Source organism: Rhinopithecus roxellana, chromosome 20 (assembly GCF_007565055.1).
Source record: "Rhinopithecus roxellana isolate Shanxi Qingling chromosome 20, ASM756505v1, whole genome shotgun sequence".
Classification (NCBI taxonomy): Eukaryota; Metazoa; Chordata; class Mammalia; order Primates; family Cercopithecidae; genus Rhinopithecus; species Rhinopithecus roxellana.
In genome coordinates, this window is record NC_044568.1 from 55,863,926 (window position 1) to 55,891,856 (window position 27,931).

The 27,931-nt window shown below is 41.2% G+C and overlaps 1 protein-coding gene across 2 annotated transcripts; it reads left to right on the forward strand.

Moving 5' to 3' along the window:
- Positions 1-6,120: 6,120 nt before the first annotated feature.
- Positions 6,121-27,139, forward strand: MPHOSPH6 (M-phase phosphoprotein 6). Of its 2 annotated transcripts, XM_010375140.2 has the most exons (6): positions 6,149-6,217; positions 10,569-10,657; positions 11,111-11,223; positions 23,810-23,900; positions 25,893-25,987; positions 26,434-27,040. In XM_010375140.2, the coding sequence occupies exons 3-6, from the start codon at positions 11,114-11,116 to the stop codon at positions 26,564-26,566; spliced, it is 429 nt and encodes a 142-aa protein (XP_010373442.1). In that variant the 5' UTR covers positions 6,149-6,217; positions 10,569-10,657; positions 11,111-11,113; the 3' UTR covers positions 26,567-27,040. The 2 variants fall into 2 exon arrangements, with proteins under 2 accessions (XP_010373441.1, XP_010373442.1); XM_010375139.2 differs by lacking the exon at positions 10,569-10,657 and having other exon boundaries at positions 6,121-6,217; positions 26,434-27,139.
- The last annotated feature ends 792 nt before the right edge of the window (positions 27,140-27,931 follow it).

A 27,931-nucleotide genomic window follows, 5' to 3' on the forward strand; every position in this document is an offset into this window, starting at 1 on the left:
TCAGGCTTTCTCCTTGTCTTCTGTTTTGTTTATCCTTCCTCCATTTCCCTACTCCACTTTCAACCAGTGATCTTAAGAATCACACAATTCTATTGTGCAATTTTTAAATGGTGTCATTCTCCTGCTTAAAACAGTTCAATAGCCTTGCAGAGACTTTCAGATAAAATCTACCAATTTAACACATGGCCTTTAAGATCTGGCCCTAACTTGCCTCTCCAGACTTGTCACCTATACAACAGGCATCACTTTAACCCTTTTCTATTGGACTGAAATATCCTTCACTCCTCCATGCCCCTTTCCTTTTTTTTTTTTTTGTCTGACAAATGTGTAACTCATCTTGAGGTTTTGGCTTAGATGTCACTTTCCCAAGGATGGATCTCAGAGCACTTTAAATCTAGGTTATGCTGCCTGCCACATATTCCATCTCTATGACAGTACTTAGGATCCCTGTGATTGCCTTGGGCATATCCGTAGGGGTGGGGTGGTTTCCCCAGTACCTAACAAAGCACCAGAAACATAAGAGATGCCTTAAAATTTTTGTTAAACTAAATAATAGAAAATGAAGAAGGCAGAAAAAATAGGAGTCTATGGCAATCAGACAGTAATAAAATATTAAGATTTAGGCATAAATTCTGGGATAGGCTTGCAGCAACGGAAAAGAAGGGATGGATGGAGGCACAGTAAAAAAAGAAAGCTAGGTGGAATGCTAACAAACCTCAATTCTGACTGAGGTGACATAATTTGGTGTACATAATTAAAAGGTCCATTCAACCCTATAGTTTCCAAACTCTGGCTGATCATCAGAATCATCCAGAGAATCAGGAATGTTTTTTGGTTTTGATGTGTTTTGATTTTTCATGATTATTCTCATAACAACTTACTGATGTTTAGGAGTTACCTAGACGTCATATAAGGCCATTTCCAGCACTAATGTTCTGATTGAACCAAGACATCCATGAAAAGGTAATAAGCAACTGAATGTAAGAGCAGGAGGAATGCCTTATACTACTACATTTTTAGGCTGGTTAACCTGGAGTCACAATTTGCATGTAACAGGTAGCCAAAAATAAATAAATAAATAAATATATATATATATATATATATATATATATATATTTGATAAACAAATCAGGGAAGCAGAAAGAGGGAGCACATTTTGTGAGATGGATTTGATGTTGGACAAGAGTTTCCCAACTGACACTCTACCATTTGTGTGTCCTTCCAGCTGTCTCAACAGAACTCCCATCCTGCTTTAAGTCCTTGGCATTGCTGTTTTGGCTAGTATAGTGACTATCTCTGAGGAACAGCACCCAATTTCTCTTTAAAGAATTAGCCTCCCCCATTGTAACAGTCTTCTTGAAATTGTAAATTGTCATATGTGACTAGTGAGCACTTGAAATCTGGCAAGTGCAACTGAAGAACTGAGTATTTTAGTTAAATTAAATTTTATTTAATAATTATTATAATTTTTTTGAGACAGAGTCTTGCTCTATTGCACAGGCTGGAGTGTCGTGGTGCAATCCTGACTCACTGCAACCTCTGCCTCCCGGCTTCAAGCAAGCAGGTCCTGCCCTCCCTTAGCTGAGATATAACAAAAACTCTCTCCTTGATTTTAAAAACTTGAGTAAAGTGTCCAAAGAGCAGAGAAATCAATTGGTGCTCACCATTCTTGCTGTGTCATTAAGTTCCTTGGAATGCCCTGGTTTCTGTTCTTTTAACTTAGCCTTGTTATCAAGCCTTCTCAACATCTATGAACTACCCAGTATCCTTCCAAATCAGCATTTTGTTTAACAAGCCATTTCAATATCTGTTACCTACAAACAAACAAATGAACAAAAACGAATACTTAATATACCACCTTCATTGTCTCATTGTATAAAACGGTTCCTTCCTGTGCTCACCCCAGATTCTTCTCTAGTTTCTGCACTAGGAAAGTATGCATAGCCATTGCAGTATTTAAAAAAGAAAGAAAGAAAAAGAAAAAAATGCAAGCCACACATGTAATTTTATATTTTCTAGCAGCCACATTTTAAAAAGTACACAGAAATGGACGAAATTAGTTTTAAGGCTATATTTTATTTAAACAAATATATCTTTAACATATAATATGAAAAAAATTGAGTTTTTTTTTTTAGTATAAGTCTTTTGAAGTGTGGTATGTATTTTACACTTACAGCACATCTCACTGCAGGTGCTAAATTTTGAAAGGTTCAAGTGATATATGTTCCTTCCGAAACAATATAGCCACATAGACAGAAAAATAACTCACACTGTTACTTTTAACATTTAAATTGCTGGGCATGGTGGTTCATGCCTATAATCTCAGCACGTTGGGAGCCCAAGGCAGGCAGATTGCTTAAGGCCAGGTGTTCAAGACCAGCCTGGCCAACACAGCGAAACTCCATCTCTGCTAAAAATTCAAAAATTAGCCAGGTGTGGTTGTGGGTGCCTGTAATCCCAGCTACTCAGTAGGCTGAGGCATGAGAATTGCTTGAACCCAGGAGGCAGAGGTTGTAGTGAGCCAAGATCATACCACTACATTCCAGCCTGGGCAACAGAGCAAGACTCTGTCTCAAAAAAATAATAATATTATTAAATAAAAATTTAATTTAAATTAACTAAAATATTCAGTTCCTCAGTTGCACTAGCCACATTTCAAGTGCTCACTAGTCACATACAACAAGCATCTATGTACTAGGCACCACAGCCTTAGATCTGCTGCAGGAGTGAACAGTCACAGGGAACCTTTTCTTGATGGATCCAGTAGTTTGCAGGAATGGGAGGCTTTCATACTTCCAACAAATTCCATTATGAAAGGACTCAAAACTGTGTGAAGACCTATTTGAAATATTTCTTCCCCCAAAATGATGTTTCTTTGCCTGGGTAACTACAACAGGTTAACAAACTATTGATTGTGAGATCTATCCTGTGCTCTGCAATTCAGGTACATAGAAAGATCAAGGAATTATCTTGTCAGGTAGTTTTCAAAATTAAAATTACATCATTACTCTTAAATCACTTATCATTTATAACATGTTGAGGGGTGGGAAGAGACTTGGAGGATTCATTTTAATTATAAGGATTTTCACCATCAAATAGAAAAATAGAATTTTGAGTGGCAGGTTGAAGATGTTGAACTTTATCTCTCAGACAATAACAGATATTGTAAACTTTAGAGTGAAAGAATAACATAATAATGTCAGTGTTTCAGGAAAACAAATCAGAACCCAGACTGGTACAACAGGGGTCCATAGAGAAGGTGTGGCGCTTCTAGCATCCTTAGATGATAGATATATGCTCTTATTTCTGCCAGGAATGCTGTTTTCCTCTTCTGAAGCTGATAAGACATGTGTTCATCCTAGTTCTGTTGCCCCTTAGTTTTCCAAGTGCAGATGACAGACTGAGTCACTTCTCCCTTCACCTCTACTCTCACAGCAGTTGTTTGAAAATCCTGCACAAAAGTCAAATTTATAGAGACAGAAAGTAGTCGCGAGGGGCTGAGGAATTATTATTTAATGGGAACAGAGTTTTCGTTTTGTGATATGAAAAGTCCTATGGATGGATGGTGGTAAAAGCAGCACAACAGTGTGAATGATTGGTGGGCCTTTCCCCTGATTAGCTCCTCTCCACGTTTAGGAGAGTCCTCTTTTCCAGGCCAGAATGGTTTAGGTACCCTTGCTGTACCCTTTCATAACCCTCATACTTTCCTTACCGGGCTCTCATCACAACTGTCATCTACAGCTAATTGTGTGGTATATTAGTCTGCCAGGGTTCCTGTAAGAAAACACTACAGATTGGGTGCCTTATACGGACTGGGTGTGATTTTCTCACAGTGCTGGAGACTAGAAGTCTAAGATCAAGGTGTTGGCAGGTTTGGTTTCTCCTGAGGCATTTATTTATTTATTTATTTATTTATTGGCTTTCAGATAGTCTTTCCTTTATGCAAACACAATCTTGCTGTCTGTGTCCAAATTTCCTCTTCTTATGAGGACATCAGTCAGACTGGATTAGGGCTCACCTTAAGGGTCTTGTTTTTTGTTTTGTTTTTTTTGAGACGGAGTCTCGCTCTGTTGCCCAGGCTGGAGTGCAGTGGTGCGATCTCCGCTCACTGCAAGCTCCGCTGCCTCCCGGGTTAACGCCATTCTCCTGCCTCAGCCTCCCTAGAAGCTGGGACTACAGGCGCCCGCCACCATGCCTGGCTAATTTTTTTGTATTTTCAGTAAAGACGGGGTTTCACCATGTTCTCCAGGATGGTCTCGATCTCCTGACCTCGTGATCCGTCTGCCTCAGCCTCCCAAAGTGCTGGGATTACAGGCATGAGCCACCGCGCCCGGCCAGGGTCTTGTTTTAATCACCTCTTTAAAGGCTCTGCCTCCAAATACATTCACATTCTGAGGCAGTGGGAGTTGGAACTTCAACATATGAATTTTGGGGTATGCAATGAGGCTTGTGATTAACCTCTACTGTTTCCACTTGTTAAACTTCATAACAACAGGGACTTTGTCTTGTTCATATGTCAGGACCTTCATCGTTGCTGCTGTCTTTGGAGCACACTACCTCCAACTCTTCATACAACAGGTTTTTCTCAACTTTCAAGCCTTAGCACCACCATCTGACAAGGGCCGTTCCAGACCACCTTGTCTAAAGTAACCCTAAACGTTACTCTAGGGGTCACAACACTGTTTCCTCTATTTCACAGCAGTCACCACTTACTTATGTCCAGAATATCAGCTTCAGGAAAGATGAGGATAGGTGTTTTTACACGCTATTATACCCCGGCATCTCACACACAGTCACAAGTGAATGAGATTCTGTAGCCACTTAGTACATTACAATGATTTTATTTATTCCTGGGAAAACCTAAAGGGCTTTTAACATCCAAATTGGTGTTTGAATTTCAGCTCTAACATGGATTAGCTGTGTGAATTCCACCACGTCCCTTACCGGCTCTGTGTCTCAGAATCCCTAACAACACGATGACAACACCTTCTTTCCGGTTCTTATGGAGATTAAGTGAACTAATTACCTATAAGGTGACCAGGTCAAGAATCTGACATAGAACCCATGCTATCAGCTGAGATGCTATTAACTTGAGGGTGTTCAAAAGCATCGGAACTGGCAATGATTTTTGAAAAAGTGTTTAATTGGTACCCAGAGCATTAAACACTAGGGTATGAATGCTACCCTATTTTCAGTGGTTTTTAAAATTCTTTTTTGTTTTGTTTTTGAAACAAAGGCTCGCTCTGCAGCCCAGGCTGGTAGTGGCGGGATCTCAGCTCACTGCAGCCTCGACCTCCCGGGTTCCAGTGATTCTCCAGCCTCAGCCTCCCAAGTAGTGGAGACCACAGGTCCGTGCCACCACACCCACCTTTTTTTTTTTTTTTTTTGGTAGAGATAGGGTGTCGCCATGTTGCCCAGGCTGGTCTTTTCAATTCTTTAGATCAAAACCAGGCCTTCTTCTCATTCACGTGTCTTTGGCACCCATCTCTGCCTCCATCCCTTGCAGTTTCTTGAGATTCTTCTGTTTAGCAGAGATCACTCGGCCAGACACGCACCAGCAGCAGCCCGGGGATGAAGCCAGCCCGCCTGGGGTGGCCCCCGCCACGCTCCCCGGGACTCAGGGCTGCTGTAAGGAAAGCAGCAACTCGTAGGGTCCTGGTGAAGAGCAAACGACCTGGCCCCTGCAAAGGGACCCAGAACACAGGAAGCCCGCCATCCACGTTATGAAAACAATACACGTGGGTAACAAGACCCAGGCGGGTGGCAGGCGTGACGCAAACCTCTGAGGCTGGCGAGGACTACTGAGTCTGAAGGGAGTCTCTGAGGAAGGGAGTCCCTCAGGGAGGATGGGCCCCCGAGGGGGCCAGGCCGACGTCCCGTGAAGGCGGCCCACGGCTCGGGGAAGCCAGGCTCTGGGTCCTCCTCTGACTTTAGCCTTTTTGGGATCTGCCGCGCTCATCCCCGCGCCACCGCCCCGCGCGCTTACCCCTGCCTCTCAGTCAGTAGAGCGCCCGCTGAGGGGCCCGCGCGCGACACGCAGGGTCGGGGAGGCGGGGCGGGGCGGGGCGGGGCGGCGCGCGTTACGAGAGCGACGCACCTACGCACGCGGCTCTGCGCATGTGCGGTGAGGCTCGCGGCCGGAGTGCGGCGCTGGGCGGAAGCCACCATGGCGGCCGAGCGGAAGACAAAGTTGTCCAAGAATCTGCTGCGCATGAAGGTGCGGGGACACTGAGAGAGCCATGCCGGGCGGTAGGGGTACCCGGTCCTTCCGACCTGGCCAGGGCCGAGGCGGCGGGCGAACGAGGGACACCAGAGGGGTCTCAGTGGGCTTCCAGCTCTCGTGCTCATTCATTCACTTAGCGCCTGCTCTGCACTGTTTACTGGGAACCAGGTTACGAATTAGGCCGACTCTCAGGAGGCCCACGGGCGGATGGGAGCTCGCATACACAGAAGCAAGCAGTCAGGGTACAGCTTACCAAGTGCAGTGAGGGTAGAAGCGCCGGACCCCTGGGAACTCACCGAGCTTCTCGCGGGGTAGTGGTCCCTTTAGGTTCCTGGGAGGGTGGGAGGCACAGCGTCCTAAACTAGGAGAAACTTGAGTTCAAAAGTCCGAGAGGCAAGAAAGAAAAAGAAAACCATGGAGATTTCCAAGAATTAGAGGTAATTCAGTATGTCTGGAAGGTAAGTACTAAGAAATGGGGTTGCAGAGTAGGCAGTGGTCACGAGGTGCAGGGAATTTGAGGCCAGATTAAGGATATTTTCCTTTATTTTGTGAGCAATGGAAAGCTATTGACACGGGGAACAGTATAAAAAAAATAGCAACTATTTATAGTACTAGACAATGTTTTAAGTGGTTTGCGTATATTAACCTGTGCAATTCACATAATGACACTTTGAGGTGACAACAGGCAATAACTCTCTTTTTACAGTTAAGGCAACTGAAACAGAAATAAGTAACTTTCTCAAAGTCACACAGCTAATAAGTAGCGTAGACAGGATGGGAACTCAGGCAGTCTTGCTCCAGAACCCTGGCTCTGTGTTACTTACTCTGTGATGCCTGTCACTGAGCAGTGCTTATAGAGGGTAGCAAACTGTTACATGTCATATTTAAAGAGGTCGAATTTCCAAAAAGAAGGAAAGAAGCATTCATAATGTTTTGAAAGATTGGAGAGAGAGGCCATTCGCAGTGGTTCATGCCTGTAATCCCAGCACTTTGAGAGGCTGAGGTAGACAAATCGCTTAAGCCCAGGTATTTTGAGACCAGCCTGTGCAACATGGTGAAACCTCATCTCTACAAAAAATACAAAATATTCGTCGGGACTTGTGGCACGCACCTGTAGTCCCAGCTATTTGGGAGGCTGAAGTGGGAGGATCACTTGAGCCTGGGAGATCGAGGCTGCAGAGAGCTGAGATGGTGCCAGTGCACTCCAGCCTGGGTGACAGAGGGAGACCCTGTGTCAAAAAAAAAAAAGAGAGTAAACATTACATGGGCAAGATTTGAATGGAGTTGAGCTAGGATGGAATTAGGAATGAATGGGTGAATGTGGATGCAGGACAAATTACATCATAACTTAAAGTTTGTCAAGCGCTTTCATGCATATTAGGAAAATTTGAATCTTTACTGAACAGAATTTGCTTTTGATTTTATGATTTGTGATAACATTAATTTCAGAGAAGTGGAGTGAACTGGCCAAGCAGATATTGAAAAGATTTTAGCAGTTGTTTTAGCTCTTGGAATAAGCCAGATGATGTACTGGGTGACTCAGGCTCAAACTAAATCTGAGTTGCAACTAAGCTCAGGGCTTCCACTGATTCTACATTATGGTGAGTTGTATAATTATTTCATTACATATTATAATAATAGAAACAAAGTGCACAATAAATGTAATGCACTTGAATCATCCCTAAACCGTCTACCCCTCCCCTCTCCACCACCCATGGAAAAATTGTCTTCCAGGGAACCCATCCCTGGGGACCACTTTTTAGGGCAAGTATAAGAGGGTTGAGGATTTAATCCTGACTCACTTGAATGCCTCTGACTTGGTCAGCCATTGCAGGATGATCCCAACGGGAAGCAGAAAAAGAAGGATGTGGATGGAAGGTCTTCCAGTATGGAATGGTTGTAGAAAGGGTGCTTATTTGTGATTTTAGTACTGTTAGACTTTTAGAACAGGGCTTGGCAAACTTTCTGTAAAGGACCATATAATAAATATTTTGGGCTTATGAGCCAGACAGTCTCTGTTACAACTACTCAGCTCTGCCAGTGTTGTTCATGACAGAATGACCATGGCTGTATCGACAACAACAGACATCTAGCCTGAGGACCATACTGTGCTGTTGCCTGCTGTGAGTCCTCACTGGTTTTGGAGTGTGTTCTGAAATGCCCTAGAGGAGGAGAATCGAACTTCTACCTAAGTCTGGAGGTGCTTGATTCATATTCACAGGGAGTTCTGTCCTTTCTGTGTGTACAGAACATATGTATCTGGCTGTTTTGTATACCAAAGGAATAGGTACATGACTAAATAGGAGAAATAAGGGCAGTTGGGCAGTGTTGATGAGTTTTACCACGAGGCATATTAGTGATGAAATGAGGTATATGCATTTAAAAAAAAAACCATCCCAGAAAGAGAGTCTGGAAAAATAAGACAGGTCTGGGTTCATTTACATTCTGAGAACCTTCACTGAGTGAGCGCTTGTGTACCAAGGGTGCCGCCTAAGTACCAATGATACAAGATGAACAAGAGTCATGGTCTCTTCAGAATCATAGTTTTGGGAGACACTAAAGCAGCACGATGGTGAACAATAATCCAGAGTTTATCAGGCTGTCTTGGGAAGGTGCTTCTTTATAGGAGCAGGCCTGGGAAGAGCCAAGCCAAATGCTAGCCAGGGAAGTCTTACCAAAGGACACATGCTGTGGGCCTAAAAGAGTAAATATTTTGCCAGACAGAAAATGGAAACATGTTGTTAAGTTGCAAAGGCAAAAGGACCAGGAAGTATAGTGTGCACATTCCAGTAACTGCAGTTCTTTCCTGGGATGAGGATATAGGCACAGGTAAAATGGATGAGGACTGCAAAACACTAGTCTGCAAACTTGTTCTCTTTTACTTTTTATTTAAAATAGTGATAGATTCACAGGAAGTTGCAAAACGTATACAGGGATATCCCATGCATCCTTCATGCCACCTCCCCCAGCGGCAACATTTTATAACACTAGAATACAATAAAGAGCCAGGACATTGACAGCGAGCTTACTCAGATTTCACCATTTTACATGCACTCACTTTGCGTGGACAGTTGCTGGGTCATATGGTAAGTGTATGTTTAGTTTGCTAAGAAACTGCCACGCTGTTTTCCACAGTCTCTGTACAATTTACTTTCCCACCAACAATGTTTGAGTGATCAGTTTCTTCACATTCTCATCAGTGCTTGATGTTATCACAGTCATGTGTTACTTAACAACAGGGATACATTCTGAAACATGCATTGTTAGGTGATTTCATCATTGTGAGAGCATCATAGAGTTCACCTACACAAACCTGGATGGGGTAGCCTACCACACACCTAGGCTATATGGTACAGCCTGATGTTCGTAGGCTACAAACCTGTACAGCATGCTACTGTACTAAATACTGTATAGGCAGTTGTAACAGTGGTATCTGTGTATCTAAACATATCTAGATATAGAAAAGTTACAGTAAAAGTGCAGTATTGTAATCTTATGGGACCACCAGCATATATGGGTTCCATCGTTGACCAAACATCATTTTGCAGCACATGACTATTTTATTCATGGACACTCTTAAGGTTTTTTTCATTTAACTTAGTAGTCATTGTTAAAGCACTTATGCCTAAAGAGGCTTATGTTTGGAAGAGCTGGAATAGAAGGAGAAGAATATGGGACCTGGGCCGGGCGCAGTGGCTCACGCCTGTAATCCCAGCACTTTGGGAGGCCAAGGCAGGTGGATCACAAGGTCAGGAGTTCGAGACCAGCCTGGCCAATATGGTGAAACCCCCGTCTCTACTAAAAATATAAAAATTAGCTGGGCATTGTGGCAGGCGCATAATCCCCGCTACTCGGGAAGCTGAGGCAGGAGAATCACTTGAACCTAGGAGGTGGAGGTTGCAGTGAGCCGAGATCATGCCACTACACTCCAGCCTGGGCAACAGAGCAAGACTCTGTCTCGAAAAAAAAAGAAATATGGGACCTGAATAAGGGAAAGAAAGGGGGATACACAGAAACCATTGGAACCTGAAACCTAACTGCTAGGAGACTCCTGGGTGTTTTCACATTTTATTTTCTCCAGTGTTGATATTTTATCATTTTGCTGTGTTTAGCCTCTTAAGTTTGTTCACTTATTCCCTGAAGAAATACAGGTATTCATGCTAGTGAGAGACTGGCAGCAGCATTGTTACTTACTGCCATATTTTGAGTCAAGTTTCTGCAGATTTGATAATAAGAGCAGCTGAAGAGTTTAGCAGCATTTCAGAGGAAAAGTAAAAATGAAGAGCAGACTTATAGATGTACCTTTGCTTCTGTCTACATGTATCGGGCTCTTACTGTGCTTCAGTCATCCTGTTGGGACAGATGAAGGAGATGACCCTGACACTCAGTCCTTAAGGTCTCCAGAAGAGATAGATGCTCGAAAGTTAAGATGTGGTGAGTCTATTGGAGGAGCCATGGAAGCATTTAGGAGAGAGGCACTGATTTTACTGGCACTCACAGCAGTGTAGTAGCTTTACCTATGTCAGACGGGCGAGGAGTTGGCCAGGTGAAAGAGGATAAGAAGAACATTTCAACCCCAGATCAGCAGATGCCAAAGCCAGTGGGCTCTGTGGGTGAGCACAAGACCTTCGAATATGATGTCTTAGCCCTTAAGTTTTTTGGAGGAAACGTACATTGTGCATTTTCTCATGCCCTGACACAGTCCCTGATCATTTAGTGTAAAGTTGGAAGGGTAGAGCTAAACCATTTGATCACTTGCCCCAACCCTCAATCTTGAGATGGGTTCCATAGATAAATGAGGGACAGCACGTAGAAGAAAATTATTTGGGGTTTCCTCAGTTCTAAAATGGGAAACGTTTCTGACATTGATTTTGTTTGTTTTTACAGTTTATGCAAAGGGGACTGGACTCAGAAACCAAGAAACAACTAGAAGAAGAAGAAAAGAAAATCATTAGTGAAGAGCACTGGTACTTGGATTTGCCAGAGCTTAAAGAAAAAGAGTAGGTTTATTCAAATTTATACTGATGATGGTTGGGGCGTTCAGAAGAAAACTCCTGGTAAATTTAACTCATCATTGCAGTGACATAAAGCCCATGAAATAGTTTCTGTTCAGTTTATTGAGTTAGCGGCACAACTAAAAAATATTAAACCTATAAAAGTTGTACATGGATTTATACATTTTTACTACTCCCCCTCCCAGCCACTGTTTATCACATTGTCCTTTTTTACGTTGAATAAAGGAACCTAGCCCACATATCTCTGATAGTAACGGCAGACCTTTTAGGGAAGCTGTAATGTTCTCTCTGTCACCTTAAGTTCTAAAGATGAGGTGTGTACTTCAGACCTCTCCAGTTTTGTTTCAATTAGAGTTCATTAGGTTGAGCATTTTAAGGCAGGTCAGGAGTTTTTGTTTCTTTGTTAAAATTGTTACTACTTGTAATACCGTCCATTTTAACTAACATTTACTGAATCTATAGTGTGTACCAGGAACTGGGCTAAACACTTTACATCCTTAGTTATTGAATCTTCATAGCAAACTTAGGAGCTGCCTCCTATCATTCTGTCCACTTTGTAGTTGAGGAACTGAGCTTAAGGGAGGGTAACTTGCCCAGGTTCACCCAGCTGCTAGTCAGTGCTGAAGCTGAGGTAGACGTTTTCTGGCCCCAAGCTTGGCTGGTGCCTGATCAACAATTTTGAATGAAGGAGTGATGGATTTATTTCATCCATTAATTTAGCTGAATCCTTCTGGAAGCTATTTTTCATTTTTCCCTGATACTTTCCTCACCTTTAGTAAGCTCTGTGGTATGGTAGTTTTACTTAAACTCTGGTCAAATGACTGAAGATGCTGCTTACTGTCTTGAGGCACATTTATGTCCTTCCATCCTGTACCTGATGTTTGGGCTTTGATTTGGAATGTTATATTCCCTTGTTCATTTGGCTGAGCTCTGGACCTTGTTTGAAGGTTAGATACCCTTCTCTAAAGGTAGAAAGTATGTCCCACCAGGAGGGATGGGGGGAAGGTCCTTTTTTTCTCTACTTCTTGGAGGAAGCAAGATGTTGGTGAGGAGGGAGAAGATAATGCCAGACACAGGGTCACAGGGAGGAAGGGACCTTTGCTGCTGAGGAGCTATAATTTAATTTTATGTGTTAACTCAGCTTGCCAAAGTGTTCCTTCCAGTTGTTTATTAAAAGAGCAGGACTGTTTCTATCTTGTTTCCAGTATTTTTCCCCCCAATACAGCATATTGTTCCCAGAATATGACCTTTACATTTCTTTCTGGGACGGTAAATAATAATTGTTTGCCATTACTCAGCATCCTGTTTGTGTATAGGTGTGTATGTCAGCTCAGGATGTTGGCAGAAAAAGATGACACTCTCAGACTGAGGAGAGACTATCAAGGTGTGGGTGGGGCAGAGGGGAGCCCCTCGGGACAGTGCAGTACCTCCTAGCATGTGTAGTGGGAATGATTACCACCTGAGCTTGCAGAGTCAAGGGGTGGGTGGGGAATGGCTGCTACCGAATCTGGAGATAAGCTGTGTAGAGAGAGTACCTTACAGGAGCTGCTACCTCCATTCACGGGTACAGCCAGCCCAAGGTCATCCTAGCAAGGGAGCCAGGTACCTGACAGCAAAGGAGCCGTTCCGTGCATTACATTCAAGTCAGCCTCCCAGGCCAGAGAACAGGGCTGAAGATGGGAAGTAAGTCTGGAGGGGTAAATGGATGACATATCCTTGATATATGTGTTGTATTGTAGTTGTTGTTGTTTTTAACACTCTGAATAGGGAGATCATGGAATGGATTGGTTGATTAAGCACATGGGCTCTGAAGTCAGGCAGACCTGGGTTTGATGCCCAGCTCCGCCACTTGTTTACTTGTCACCTTGGGTGAGTTACTTAACCTGTTTTGTGTCATTTGTATATTGGGTATGATGATAGATAGTACCTGTCCAGTGCATTCCGAGAAGTAGATGAGGTAATATATGTAAAACAGTCACCATAGCGCCAGGCATAAAGCACAGTGATTGTCGCCATTGTGTGTATTTCCTTATACCTCAGTATATGAAGTACGCCCATTCCTTTCTACTCTCTTATGTTTGTGCATCCTTTTTTTTTTGCTAGTGTTATCTGAACTATTCTGTGAAGTTGGAGATTGCATGTGTCTGCTCTGAAAGTCTCGAGTTTCCCATTTTTAATGTCAGCCGTATCAGTTTGTAATTCAATGAAGATAATTAGGGCTATTCAGTGTTAACACTGCCTCACAGAGGACACCTTTAGCCGGTGGCTAGACTGTGTAGGGGAATGATGATCTAGCTGCCGTGCCTCAGCTTGGAACAACTGAAGGACTTTCCTGACTCCAGAGCTCTATGTGGCTGAGGCCTTAGTGTAGCCACATTGCACATCATCTTCTCCCTCTGCCCAATCCTCCTGTCTGTTTTCCTAAAAGGGCATCTGCTGAACAACACTGCCTGCTAAGTTTTCTGCATATAACTCTGTCTCAGAGTCTGTTTCCAGGGAACCCGATATATTGTGAATTCCTAGGAGTGAAATTTACCAGATCAAAGATTTTGCTATGTATTGCCATACTGTTTTTCCCCCAAGGATATGGTCCAGTAAGAGTGTGCAAGTATAGGTGGTTTAATTACTCCTTTGCTGTAGCAAGTTGTTTAAGAAGTATTTTTGACTATTGTGCATCTTATGCTTGTATTTTGTGGTGTATTTGAATTCAGAAGCTATAGGCACCTGAAACTAACAAGTTAGCCTGCCACACTTCCACTGATGCTGGTGGAAGATAGGAGCCTTCTGGGTCTGAGATGTAGGGGAGGGACAATATCCTTTCCTTCCAACCATTTGAAATTCATTAGTTGGGGTCCCTGTAACAAAAGACAGATTAACAAGAGAAAGGTGTACACTTTTATTTCACAAAAGTTTTCGGTGACACAGGAGCCTTCATAAGAAAATGAAGACTGAAGAATTGGTTGAACCTGAGTGTTTTTGTGTTAGGTTTGATGAAGAGTGGAAAGTTGTGAAGAAATACAAGACCAAGGGGTATGAGTGAAGAGTAATAAACCAGGAGAAACTTAGCAAGTCTTTTGTTCAGATTCCCCTCTGTGTCCCTTATTGAAGTAAGGATGTTGCTTTCCTCTGAGTGTAGGGAGGGCACCTCTCATGTGAGTTTTATGACCTGCTTCAGGGGACAGTCAGAAAATCCTACCTGCACGTCATTTTTCAGATTCCTTCAGCATAAAATTTTCAGTATGCCAAGATGCCATATTTTGGGGGTAGTGTGTCCTGAACACCATGAGAGACAAAGGACTTACTGCATAGCAAGCAGCACAGGCATCAAGTTTGCATCATTTCTCTTTTGTCCCCAAGTCCTATGAGGGATGGCATGAAGTGGCCCAGGTGGATGCTGTGCATCCAGTGGATTTGCATCATAGCTGAGATCTTCTGAGCCTGGAAAACTGGAACCTTGGGTCATGGACCACAAGCAGACTTGCCTTCGGCCCCAAGAGAGGCATCTGCATTTTGCTGGACAGTAAGCATATCTGCCCTTTACTTTAGAGGAAGACTGTTTTTCAAGGCTGCTTGCTATGCAGATATCCTTGCAAAGATAGTCCAGAACAAACAGGCAGTTAGTGCCTCACTCAAAAAATGTGCAGGAATGTGAGACCCAGTGAGAAGGGTTTTCTAACTGGAGTTTTGCCATGGTATTTGTGGCTTTAAGCAAGTCCAGCTTTTTCTGAGCAGTAGTTTCTCATCTGCGAAATTTATGAAATAGATAATTTTGTGTGTTTTAGCCCTAGAATTATAGAACCTCATTAATGAAAATTGGATAATTAAAATACAAAAATGGTTAAGTTTTGAAATATTTTACTTGCTTGCCAACTCTATAATTAATTTTTCTAATTCTTAAAACCATGCATGTAGAGACAAAACACCTGTGCTCCTTTTTATATTAAAGTTACGGTGTCAGTGCAAAGCCGTGGGAAAGACCTCTGAGGCGCCAGCAGTCCTGCTCTGAATCCAGTCCTGGCCTCTGGAGGTTGCCTTTCTCTGGGTCCCTCATTTATCTTAAGTGAAAGCTTTGATGTGTGGTGTTTTCCTGAGAGAGGTGATTTACTTTGGAATTGAGGAGGTCTCATCAGCTGCTCACTCTATAAGGAGTAAGATTGGGCAATTGAGAAGGTATGCCAAGTTCATAGTATGCCAAGTTCATAGAAAAAGCTGAACAGCAAGTTCTGTGCCCAAATTTAGATTCCCTCTGGGAGAGGCATTTCTGAAGTAAGTGAGGTGCTGGCTAGACTAGAGGGCCAGTGAGAGAGGAACCAAAATCACAGTGGTTCTCAAAGTTTTGGAACTCAGAAGCTATTTGCATTTATAAAAATTATTTAGAACTCCTAGGCCGGGCACGGTGGCTCACACCTGTAATCCCAGCACTTTGGGAGGCCGAGGCAGGCAGATCACGAGGTCAGGAGATTGAGACCATCCTGGCTAACATGGTGAAACCCAGTCTCTACTAGAAATACAAAAAAAATTAGCCAGGCTTGATGGCACGTGCCTGTAGTCCCAGCTTCTGAGGAGGCTGAGGCAGGAGAATGCCTTGCATCCGAGAGGCAGAGGTTGCAGTGAGCCGAGATTACGCCACTGCACTCCAGCCTGGGCAAGAGAACAAGATTCCATCTCAAAAAAAAAAGTTACTTAGAACTCCTAGAGAGTGTTTTGTGTGGTTTATATTTGTCAATATTTACTATATAAGAAATTTTTAAAATTATTTAAATATTCATTTAAAAAACAAACTCATTACCTAACACATTTTTAATGAAAAATAACTTTTTTAAGACAAAATATTTAAGGAGAAGAGTGGCACTGTTTTCTATTTTTGCAAATCTCTTTAACATTCTGGCATAATAGAAGACAGCTGGACTCTAAACGCCTGCAGTCAGCCTGTTAAACCATGTTGTTTTGGTTGAAGTATATAAAGAAAAGCCACCCTCACACAGGTGATACGGTTGAAAAGAGAGGAGTATTTCAGTGGCCTTTTCAAATGATTTTTTGGTACAACTCCAAAACTCAATCAGTAGTAGTTTCTTGAGAGTAAATTGCAATGTGGAATCTGAAAACACCAGTGAACTTTTCATGTCTTGGTCTGTCTTGTATTCTAAATCTTTTACCCATATATGATTTCTTAACATCATGCATCTGTCCTTTGGAAAATGCGTTGTATAGATTTTCCCAATGTTAACTCATCTTGTTATACAGTATCAAAAATCACATTCATTAGTATCACTGTCGATTTCATCAGAAAAGTCTTTTAAGTATTGGGAAGCTATCAAGCCCAAGATGACAGATAAAAGCTGTTCGGAATTCTAACTTTTGCTTGAAAGCTTGAATTTTGTTACTGGCAATAAATAGTGTCAGTTGTTCCCCTTGAAGTGTCAGGTTCACTTTTTTTTTTTTTTTTTTTTTTGAGACGGAGTCTCGCTCTGTCGCCCAGGCTGGAGTGCAGTGGCCAGATCTCAGCTCACTGCAAGCTCCGCCTCCTGGGTTCACGCCATTCTCCTGCCTCAGCCTCCCGAGTAGCTGGGACTACGGGCACCCACCACCTCGCCCGGCTAGTTTTTTGTATTTTTTAATAGAGATGGGGTTTCACCATATTAGCCAGGATGGTCTCAATCTCCTGACCTCGTGATCCACCCGTCTCGGCCTCCCAAAGTGCTGGGATTACAGGCTTGAGCCACCGCGCCCGGCCCACTTTATTTTCAAGAAAATGTCTGCCAAAGAACCCAAACCCACAAAACCATAGTCATGGTGTCACATTGAAAAAAGGTGTCTGATTCATCTCTCAGTTCAATCACACAAGTGCTGTTAGATTATTTGACTATGAAGAAGTATCTTATATATATAGTTTCAATTTTGTATGCCAGATATTTTTTAAAGTAATTGAGGGCTAAAATTAATAAAAATAAATTTGTGCTGTATCATCAAGAACATCCTAATGTGAAACTGGCATTTTTCTTTGAACTGTGAGGACCTGCCAGTGAAGAATGTAACTACCAGGATAGTCTGGTATCACTGCTGCTTTCACTCATGCTAAGATTTCATTTCACCCAGAGTTGCTTTTGCACAGTCTGCAAATGTCAACACAGTAAAAGACGACATCTTAGTGTTATCGTGCAAGTAATTCTGACGTCCTGCTACTCTGCATTGTCTCCATTCCGGCTACAGGGGCTTTATGCAGGGGTTTCTCAGGCCGGTTAGATTCCTTTCTCAGGGCTCCCACTTATGATGGGGCCCTCAGGTGTTCTTCACCTGGGCATCCTCATATCTTGCTTCCTCACTGCCTCCTGGTCCTTGCTCAGATGTCACCCCACCCAAGAGGACTACCCAGACCACTCTCTTAAAAGACAACGCCTCTCCTCTAGTCTGCCCTCACTATCTCCCCTTAAACCGCTGTGTGCGGGTGTGGGGGTGTGGGTGGTTGTTACATTCAGTGGAATGTACTTAAGTCTACAGCTGTATGTGTTTTGATAGTGCATGCATCTTTGTAAACCATACTACTATCAAGGAAACATTGCCGTCACCACATGGAGATCTTCATCCCTCTTTGTAGTCAGTCTCACCCCTGCTCTGACGCAAGCACTGTTCTGATTTCTTAAACCATAGATTAATTTTGTCTGTTCTTGAACTTCATAAAAAAGGAATCATGCAGTATGTGCTTAACTGTGTCAGCGAAGTGTTTTCGATGTTCATCCTTGTTTTGGAACATCAGTAATTTGTTTCTGTTGCTAAGTGGTATTTCATTTTACAGATACACCACGGTATATCTATTCATTGTTTTATTGACTGTCATTAATAGAGAAGTGCTACAACACTTTCACTAAGGAAGTATGAGAGTTCAGCATTTGGAGTTAGATATCTTTAATTTTATTCTAGTGGCATCTCATTGTGGTTTTTAGTTAGCATTTTTCTGATGACTAATAATGTTAAAGAACTCATGGTTGGATTGTTTGCCGTTTTCTGGGTTTTTGTTCTTCCTTTTGTTTTTTTTTGTTTTTTTTTGTTTTTGTTTTTGAGATACAGTCTTGCTCTGTTGCCCAAGCTACAGTGCACTGGCACAACCTCAGCTCACTGCAACCTGCCTCGGCCTCCCAAGTAGCTGGGATTACAGGCATGCACCACCATGCCCAGCTAATTTTATTTTTAATAGAGACCATGTTGGCCAGGCTGGTCTTGAACTCCTGGTCTCAGGTTCAGGCCACCCAGAGTGCCGGGATTACAGGTATGAGCCACCACACCCAGCCTGGTTTTTTATGCTTATGGATAAAGCTGGTATGAACACTCATATTCTAGGTTTTTTTTGTTATGTTTTCATTTCGTTTGTAACTGTGGAATTGTACTTAAACAGAAGTTTTCAGACCAGTTTCCAAAGTGTTCTATGATTTTACACTTTCACTAAGGAAGTATGAGAGTTTGGAGTTATGTATCTTTTTACTTTTAACTATTTTAGTGGCATCTTATTATGGTTTTTAATTTGCATTTTCCTGATGACTGATAATGTTAAAGAACTTCTTTTTGGGCCATTTCCATACGTGAAGTGCCTTTTCAAATATTTTGGCCATTTTAAAAATTGAGAAAGTTTTGTTTCTGTTTTGTTTTTTAAAATATATCACATATTTGTTCATCCCACTATCCATCCATCAGTTTATTGTATTTTTGATGCAGTAAGAGTAAGTTGCAGACATCAGTACATTTCTTTCTAAATATTACAGCATGCACATCATTAACTCAAGCTCAGTGTTTCTAGGGCTTTTTTGAGACAAAACATACATACATCTGTGCATGTAGGAGTTATTTATGTTCTGAATACAAGTTCTTTGCCACATATATATATATAGTGAATATTTTCTTCTAGCCTGTTAATGTTGTCTTTTGATGAGTTTTTATTAATTTTGCTTTATTAATTTTTTTCTTTTATGGTTTATTCCTTGTGAGTCTTGTCTAATGAATCCTTGGCTGTGCCAAGGTGGTAAGATATTTTCTGTTTTCTTCTAGAAATTTTATAGTTTTAGTGCTGACATTTTTATCCATGGTTTGCCTCTAACTTTTTTTGTACAGCATGAGGTAGAAATCAAAGGACATGTTTTTCATAGATAACCTGTGGTCCTATTAACTTTTTTTTTTTTTTTTTTGAGACACAGTCTCACTCTGTCACCCAGGCTGGAGTGCAGTGGCGCAATCTTGGCTCACCACAATCTCTGCCTCCTGGGTTCAAGCGATTCTCCTGCCCCAGCCTCCTGAGTAGCTGGGATTACAGGCACCTCCCACCACACCTGGCTAATTTTTGTACTTTTATTAAAGACAGGGTTTCTCCGCGTTGGCCAGGCTGGTCTTGAACTCGTGACCTCAAGTGATCTGCCCGCCTTGGCCTCCCAAAGTGCTGGGATTACAGGCATGAGCCACCGTGCCTATTAACATTTATTGAAAAAATTTTCTTTACTTATTGCATTGTTTATCTCTAAGTACTTCGTAGTTTTATTTATCATAAATAGAGTTTTTTCAAACTTGTTTGTTGTGTGTATGTGTGGGGTGGAGGGGTGTGTAGAAATTGAAGTTTGTATGTTGACTTTGTATTCTGTAATGCTAAATTGACTCACTGACAAGTAGTTTTTTGTGGATTCCTTAAAATCATTTACATGCATAATTATGTCATCTGCAGAAAAAGAGAGTATACGTTTTATCTCCTCTTGTTGATTTATTTCATGGCTAAGGACCCAGTACAGTATTGAATAGAAACGACAAGAGTAGTCCTTGAATTGTTTCTGATCGTAGTTGGGAAGGCCTTTACTTTTTCTCTATTACACATGAAGTGCTGTTTTCATGAATGCCCCTTGTCAGTGGTCAGAGATACTCCTTTATTTTCCTAGTTTGCTGAGGGTATTCATTATAAATGATGTTGAATTTTGTCAAATAATTTTTTATGAGAAGATCATTATTTTTATTTTGCTAATGTGTTGAAAACTGTATTGACTTTTGAATATCAGAACAGCCTTCTATTTCTGACATTCTACTTGGTCTTCATATATAACATTTAAAATTTTTAAATTCAGTTTGCTGACATTGATGATTTTCACATCTATATTTATAAAAGATACTAGACTGTAGAGTTCTTGTAATGTCTCTGGTTTTGGCCATAAAATGAGCTGGAAAGTGTTCCTACCTCCTCTTCTCAGTTCTTGGTTTGTGTAAAATTGAAATTATTTCTTCCTTTAATGCTTGGTGAAATTCACCAGTGAAGCCATCTGGATCTGAAGCTTTCTCTATGAAAAGATTTTTAGTAATGAATTCCATTTATTTAATAAATACAGGACTAATCCAATTTTTCACTTCAGATGTTTTTCTTCAGTAATATATTTTTTAAAATTTTTTCCCTTATTTACATAAATTCTATCTGGTGTTTTTTTTTTTTTTGCAGTCTCTATTTCTTAATTCAGGCTTTCTGTTTGTTTCTTCATTGCATTCATGTTTTCACTTAAATCCTTGAATAAATTTACAATAACTGTTTTAAAGTCCATTTCTACTGATTTCATATTTCTTCAATTGTTTTTCTTCTTTCTATGAGAGGGTTACATTTTCTTGCTTCCTTGCATGTCTAGGAATTTTTTATTGTGTGCTGTACATTTATATGCATTACATTGCTGACTACCTGGATTCTGTTATTTTTCTTAATAGAGTGTTGAATTTTGTTTCATTAGGCAGTTAACTTACATGCCAGTCAGCTTGTTTTTGTTAAGGTGTGTTTTGTAGCTTTTACCCTAGAGCTAAACTGTCTCTACTCCTAAGGCGTGGCCTTTCTACTAAATATCACAGAGTGTTTAGCTTGTTCTCTCCTCTCTGGCCAGGCAGAACTCAGACATTTCCTTGCTCTGTGCAAGCTCTGTTATTTCTTCAACATACAATTGCAGGGTAAATTTTTTTGCCCCAGGTATGGTAGGCTGGAAAATGGTCCCCCAGATAATATCTAGGTTTTCATCTCTGGAACCTGTGAATGTTACCTTATATGGCAAAATTTACCTTGCTGGTATATGAGTAAATTACAGATCTTTAGATGAGAGATTATCCTGGATTATCTGGATGGGCCATAAATATGATCACCTTTCCTTATAACGAGGAGGTGAGGGAGGTTTGACACACAGAAGGCCTTGTAACCGTGAAAGCTTCTGGAGGGATCCCAGGCCTACCAACACCTGAACTTTGTATGGAACTGTAGGAGCATAAATTTCTGTTGCTCTAAGCCACGAATTTTGTTAGCTTAAGTTTGTTACAGCAGCCACAGGAAGCTAATGCAGCAGGTATTCTCCCAGAAATCATCTCTCCAGCAGTTATTTTTCCCCCAAGTCTGAAGACTCATCCTGCACGTGTGCAGCTTAATGGTCAACCAGAGATTCAAGGGAACCCAATATGCAGGTCCTGAATTCCATGCTGTAGCTCCCTTTCCGTGGTATCCTCACCCAGATATTCCAGCCACCGCCATAACCCCAAACTTCAGTTTGTGTCTTTATTTTTTTCAACTAAAGCCCCAGTGAAACAGTTTGTCTCTTAAGCTCAGCAAGACAGGGCTTTGTGTGAGTTCCCACTCCCTGCTCCACATTCTGGAAATTGCCTCCAGGCAGAAAGCTCCGCATTCATGGGGCTCACTTCATTTGCTTTTCTTCACCCAGGCATCACAGTTGTATGGTTGGACTTGATTATCTAAACATAGTCATTTTATATTTTGTCCTGTTTTATATAGTTATGGTGCAGGAAAGCTAGTTCCATACCAATTACTCCCCTACAGCTCGGGATGGAATAACCTGCTTTATTTTCATCCATTTTGTGATATAAATGTTTTATTCATTATTTGGCCCCTCTTTCTATATAGACTGTAACCTCCATGAGAGCAGAGGCTGTTTTTTTTTTTTTTTTTTTTTTTGGAGACGAGTGTCTCACACTGTCACCCAGGCTGGAGTGCAGTGGCACAATCTCGGCTCACTGCAACCTCCACTTCCGGGATGCAAGCAGTTCTCCTGCCTCAGCCACCTGAGTAACTGGGACTCCAGGCATCCGCCACTATGCCCAGCTGAGGCTCTTTTATTGGTGGCTGTTTCCGCAGTTTAATTTAATACACACAGTTTGGTTTAATAAGTGTTTGTCGAATGAGGGAATCTTTATGAGAATCAGAGCCTACTCCAGCAAACAAGCCTTAAAAGCTGCATGTTTGCTTTCCTGCCATGCTTTAGGGTTTATGGCCAGGCTGGAGGTAGATATGTCACCTTAGATTTAGGGTCATGAAGTGCTGACTCAGCAGAGAAATTCTGCAGGAGACAGTAACGTTCTGGTCCAGGGGAACGCAGCCTGCCCCAGTGCCGTCAGTGGTGTCATGCTCAGCCCTGTCAGCAGCAGCAACGGTTTTCCTAGGGTCATTCTCTAGCATGATTTTTGTTTCCGTGCAACCACCTAGCGACCGTTACTTCTGCTCATCTTCCAGTTCTGCCCCTCCAGCCTTCCCGGTGATTCTGAGATGCCCAGTACAGCTGGCCCCTTGTATCGCAGATTTTGGTATCCACAAGGGGTCCTGAAACCAGTCCCCGTTGGAAACGAAGAGCCTACAGTGTGTGTTCTTACAGTAAATTCCTTCTCTGCTGAAGTCATCCAGGGTCAGCCTTTGGTGTTTATAGCTAAGAGCTGTGACTGATAACACTGTTAAAGCTGCCCAAGCCTCTGATTTCCCAGTACTTCTCCTGGATTTGTCATAAGAATTTGGCGGGGGCCAAAATCTCAGAAGCCACCACTAAAGAACTTATCCATGTAATCAAAACACCACCTGTTCCCCAAAAGCTATGGAAATTTTTTGAAAAAAATCTGTGTGTAAGTGCACCGCGCATCTCAGACCTGTGTTCAAGGATCAACGTAAATGCAAGTATAAAAAAGACTGGAAGGAAATACTCAAATATACTAACAGTCCTTTTTAACCTCTTGGTAAGGAATTTCCAGGCAGTTTATAAACTCATACTTTATTCTGCTTTCCAAATTATGTTCCTTAAAATGTGCTACTTTGATAATTAGAAAATGGAATTTTTGAAATCCCTGAGAAGAAAATACAAAATATGCCAGAAACTTTAGTAAAATGATTTGGAGTAGTGTGTCATTGTATACTGTATGTGTATTTTTACATAGATATTATTTCCTTTCTGAAAAAGAATTTTAAAAAAATTTTGGTGAGGGGATGTAAACACAAAAGAAACTTTGCTTCAACTTTGGCAAATTCAAGTTTATTGTAGATACTTTAGATCTTTATATTATGTAGGTATTTATGCAAATTAAATGTGTTGTTTAAGAGAGGTTGTGCCTCCAGCCTGCTGCTCTTGTCTCCTAATGCCTTTGCTGACCAAATTAATCAGATTTTATTTTTAACCCTAAGTTAGAAATCTTACTGTATTTTTACTTCATTCTACTGAGAACCATAGGTTGATTTTTTTCATTCAAAGTTTTGGCTTTTGTTTGCTCTGCTTTATGTACGGAGAAATACTAATTCTATTTTTCCATTTAGGAGTTTCATAATAGAAGAGCAGAGTTTCTTACTGTGTGAAGATCTTCTCTATGGAAGAATGTCATTCAGAGGATTTAATCCTGAGGTTGAGGTATTAAATAGAATTGCTTCAAATTTAAAATTTTTCCAGTTGAATTTTTTCTGCTAATAATTGGGCTTAGGTGTTTCTCTACCAAGTACCATTTCTACTCATTATATAGAAAATAACAAGTCTTGAAATATCACCATAGCTATTTAAAGAAATTGCAGGCATTGCAGTCTAGTTTTGTGGTAGGTGAGTAGATAATTTCATATAGGGGTATACAGCCCTTGACAGTGCCACGGTAAATACTTGAATTTCAAGTTGAGTCTTTTACAGGAACGTCAAGATTTTATTCATGTGATGCTATTATGAAAAGTTATTTTCTGGCACCTATAAATGTATTTTTTCTAATGGAAAAATGTTACTTTAGAATTGTGTAGTTTGGCTTTTTAATGGACAGTTTTAATCCGAGCTTGTAAGTAGATTTTTAAATGAATCCTTTTTGCCTTATAACTGAGCTATTAATTTGAATTTTCCTGCTCCAGGATAGAGAAGCAGACCTTTGTTTAACAAATATTCATTAGAACTCTGGCTCATATGTTAAAAGCCATCCTATCAGGTACTTGATGAACCAAATGGACACTTGAGATACAAATCTTTAGTTTTGTAAATATTACTGGAAGTCAGGGTTTCTCACCCTTGGCAGTGTTGACATTTGGGGCCAGATAATTCTTTGTGGTGGTGGCTTGCCTAAGAGGATGATGAACCACATCCCTGTCCTCTGTTCTCTACCAACTAAATATCGGCACACACACACCCCACCATCCAACCCAGTTGTGACAACCAAAAATGTTTCCAGGTATTGCCACAGGTTCCTTGGTGGGTAGAATCATCCCCAGTTAAGAACCACTTCTCCAGGAGCCACAGTTAACTAAGCCAGTTGGCAGAGTTTATTGAAAGATTCTAGATTAGTTTTCCTTTTCTGCTTTTTTGGCAGAGTGGGAGGAGGCATGTGTGATAATTAAGGTGTTATATTAGAAGTGTTTGTTTTTAATATATACTGGTCTCACTTTGACCTGCTTTAATTAAGCTTCAGATTGAGAAGGAGAGGGGCTGCAGAGTGGGGTAAAAGGGGAAGAAAAAGGCAGGGATTATGAAGGTGTGGTGTTCAAAGAGCAGGGTTTGGATAGGCGAGCATTCCACAGTACGTCTGCTGCACTGGGAAAGGAAAGGTGCCACTGCCCGCAGAAATTGATGGGGGGCAGGGACAGGTGTTAGCAAATGGCCCTAATTAGTGGATTCTGTAACACCGAACACACTCCCCCTAGGAAAAGGTTTTGAACTATTGTCACTCTTTTAAGCCTTAGAAAAACTAGTTGAGACTGATTTCTCATCTTGTATTCCTTCTCCTCTTGCTATAAAGAAGAGATTACACATTTAAAAAAAAAAAAAAAGAAAGGTCAGAGGATAATTGTCACAAAAAGGTTTATGTGAAAGAGTTGAAGGAGAGACCTGTGGTGCATGGATGTTACATGGGATGCATTATCCGCCCTAAAGTTTAGGAGGGTGGGGCTGAGGTGCAGATTCCCTCCATTATACAGGGCCAGCCTTCCACTTCTCCTGCCACCTCCACCCACCACCACCACCACCACCAAGAGATGCATTGTTGACTACTAGTGCTTCTTCCATTTGGCTTAAAGATGGAGTGGGGGAAGTTCAGAGAAAATCTGAAAGTTTATTATTTCTTCCCCCACTTACTGGAATGTGTCAGCAGTATGCCTGCTTTAAATATCAGTAACTAGTACTAGGATTTATGATCTTAAATACCCTTTAAATTCACACTAAATATAATCCAGTGAGGCTTTGCCTTACTATTTTTTTGACTCAGAGCTGACTTCTGTTAGACCATTGTGATATAAAGTATTACAGAGAGTCCCTTACCAATTTTAACTAGTTCTCTAGATTATTTGAATTCAGTTTCTCTGCCTTCAAAGAAGTTTGACATCAGTTCCTTTCACAAGCGTTTTCTAGCCTGAAGGTCAGCACTGGTGTATTTTTCAGAAATTGATGCTTCAGATGAATGCCAAGCACAAAGCAGAAGAAGTTGAAGATGAAACAGTGGAGCTTGATGTGTCAGATGAAGAGATGGCTAGAAGGTAACCGTCCTGCGCAGCAGCTTTCTAATCTGGACCAAGCATTCATTGGCTCTCCCAGGAATGCTTCTCTTACCCCACAGTCCACGGCAGCGTTCAAGGGAGTCCCCCCTGTAGGAAGATGACTGTGATCAGCCTTCTCTTAATGGCCTGCAGGGGCTGCAGACCTGTCTCAGGCTGCCAGTTGAGAGCCCATTTCCAGAGCTGCTGGAAATGTGTATTTTAAAATGTACGTCTCAATTTATTTAGGGTAATACAGACACCAAAATGGCAAGGAATTCAATCACTCTCAGAGAAGTTCATAAATTGTTAAATCAGATAGTTTCTTTTAATCATAGTTTTCTTTTTCTTAATGTTTTTTATTGCATATTTGGTCTGATATTGTTGACAAGGTTTGATTCCTACCTTTTTATTTGAAATTACACGTGTGCTGTCTATCCTCTTGACAGATATGAGACCTTGGTGGGGACAATTGGGAAAAAGTTTGCCAGAAAGAGAGACCATGCCAGTTACGAAGAAGATGAAAATGGAGACATAAAACCGATTAAAGCGAAGAAGATGTTCTTAAAGCCCCAGGATTAAGATGGATGCCTTAAGCGATGGACCATGGGTGCTTGGTGGAAGTCAGCAGCGTATCTGGAGCTCATCCCGATAGCGTCTCTATAGTTATTAATACTGTAACGTTTACTTTGTAAAGAGATGTATCATTTTGGAAACATGCTGTTTAAAAAAACAGATGTGTGATGGATGTTGTACATCCTTTGCTTCATGGTATTCATTCATGAATTTTTAGCCCCTGATCTACAAATGTATACATTTTTACAGGGCTGCTTCCTAAAGTTTTTTTTGACCTCGGGTTTATCGTCATATAGTTCTCCAGTCACTGACCTTGAATTGACTCATATAAATTACTGCCAATGTTTAAATTGCCCTTATGTTTATATTTAAATTATTATGTCAAGCCAATTCATACATACAGTTTGGAATCAAATATTCTAAGAATTTATTATATAAATTTATCAAGAATAAATATGCCTCTCCATCCTTAAGTGTTTACATGCTCCCAGGTCATTGTCAGTTTATGGTATTATGTTGTGTTATTTAAAGCATTGAATGAATAGAAAAAATTGCTCTGTAATAAAAACCTGCTTTCACATACTTTTTATATTTTCTTGTACTTTCAAATAACAATTTTAGTCTAATTCAGTAATACAACTTTTTTCCAAATAGTAACTTTAAAAAACAGCCATTGGTCAGAATATAGTGATGTATGAGGTTGAACCATAAGAAATTGCCTTTTACAGGTCAAAAACAACCATTAGTTTCTTACGGTAAAGCCCAATAGAATTTACCACTGACCAATGGCACCATCTCCTAGTCTGAACTCTATTCTAAATGCTAAGTATAGAAAGAAGCACAGAATTAAGTGTGTGTATGTGTGTCTGTCTGTCTGGAGATAAGTATCTAGGACTTCTGAGAACTACTGATTTAATTTTGCTCCCAGGAAATGAATGAGGTACATGTCTCCTCTCTCCTCAAATCTCTGTGAGATTTTATTGCTCTGTGACCTCGGTTCTCTGGTGAGTTATGAGAAAAGATAGGAATTTGAAGTTAATCTGGCTTTTTTTTTTTTTCATTGTGAATATGAGAATGATGCACCTCCCAACTCTGGGAGGTAACGAGAAGTTCTTCCCCTTGCCTTGCTACCACCACAATCCATGGACTTACTACATGTCTTATGTACCTGTCTGCACAGTACAACTTCTAATTGACGAACTCATTTCACCATAAAAGAAGTCAGGTAATGGGGGCTTATGCCTCTCAAATGCACTGGTCTTAGCATATCCCCCATCACCCAGGAACAGAGGGCATAATAGGACAATGGAATGGGCTGCTGAAGACTCGGTTATGGCACTAGGTGGAATACAACCCCATCTGACAAATGTA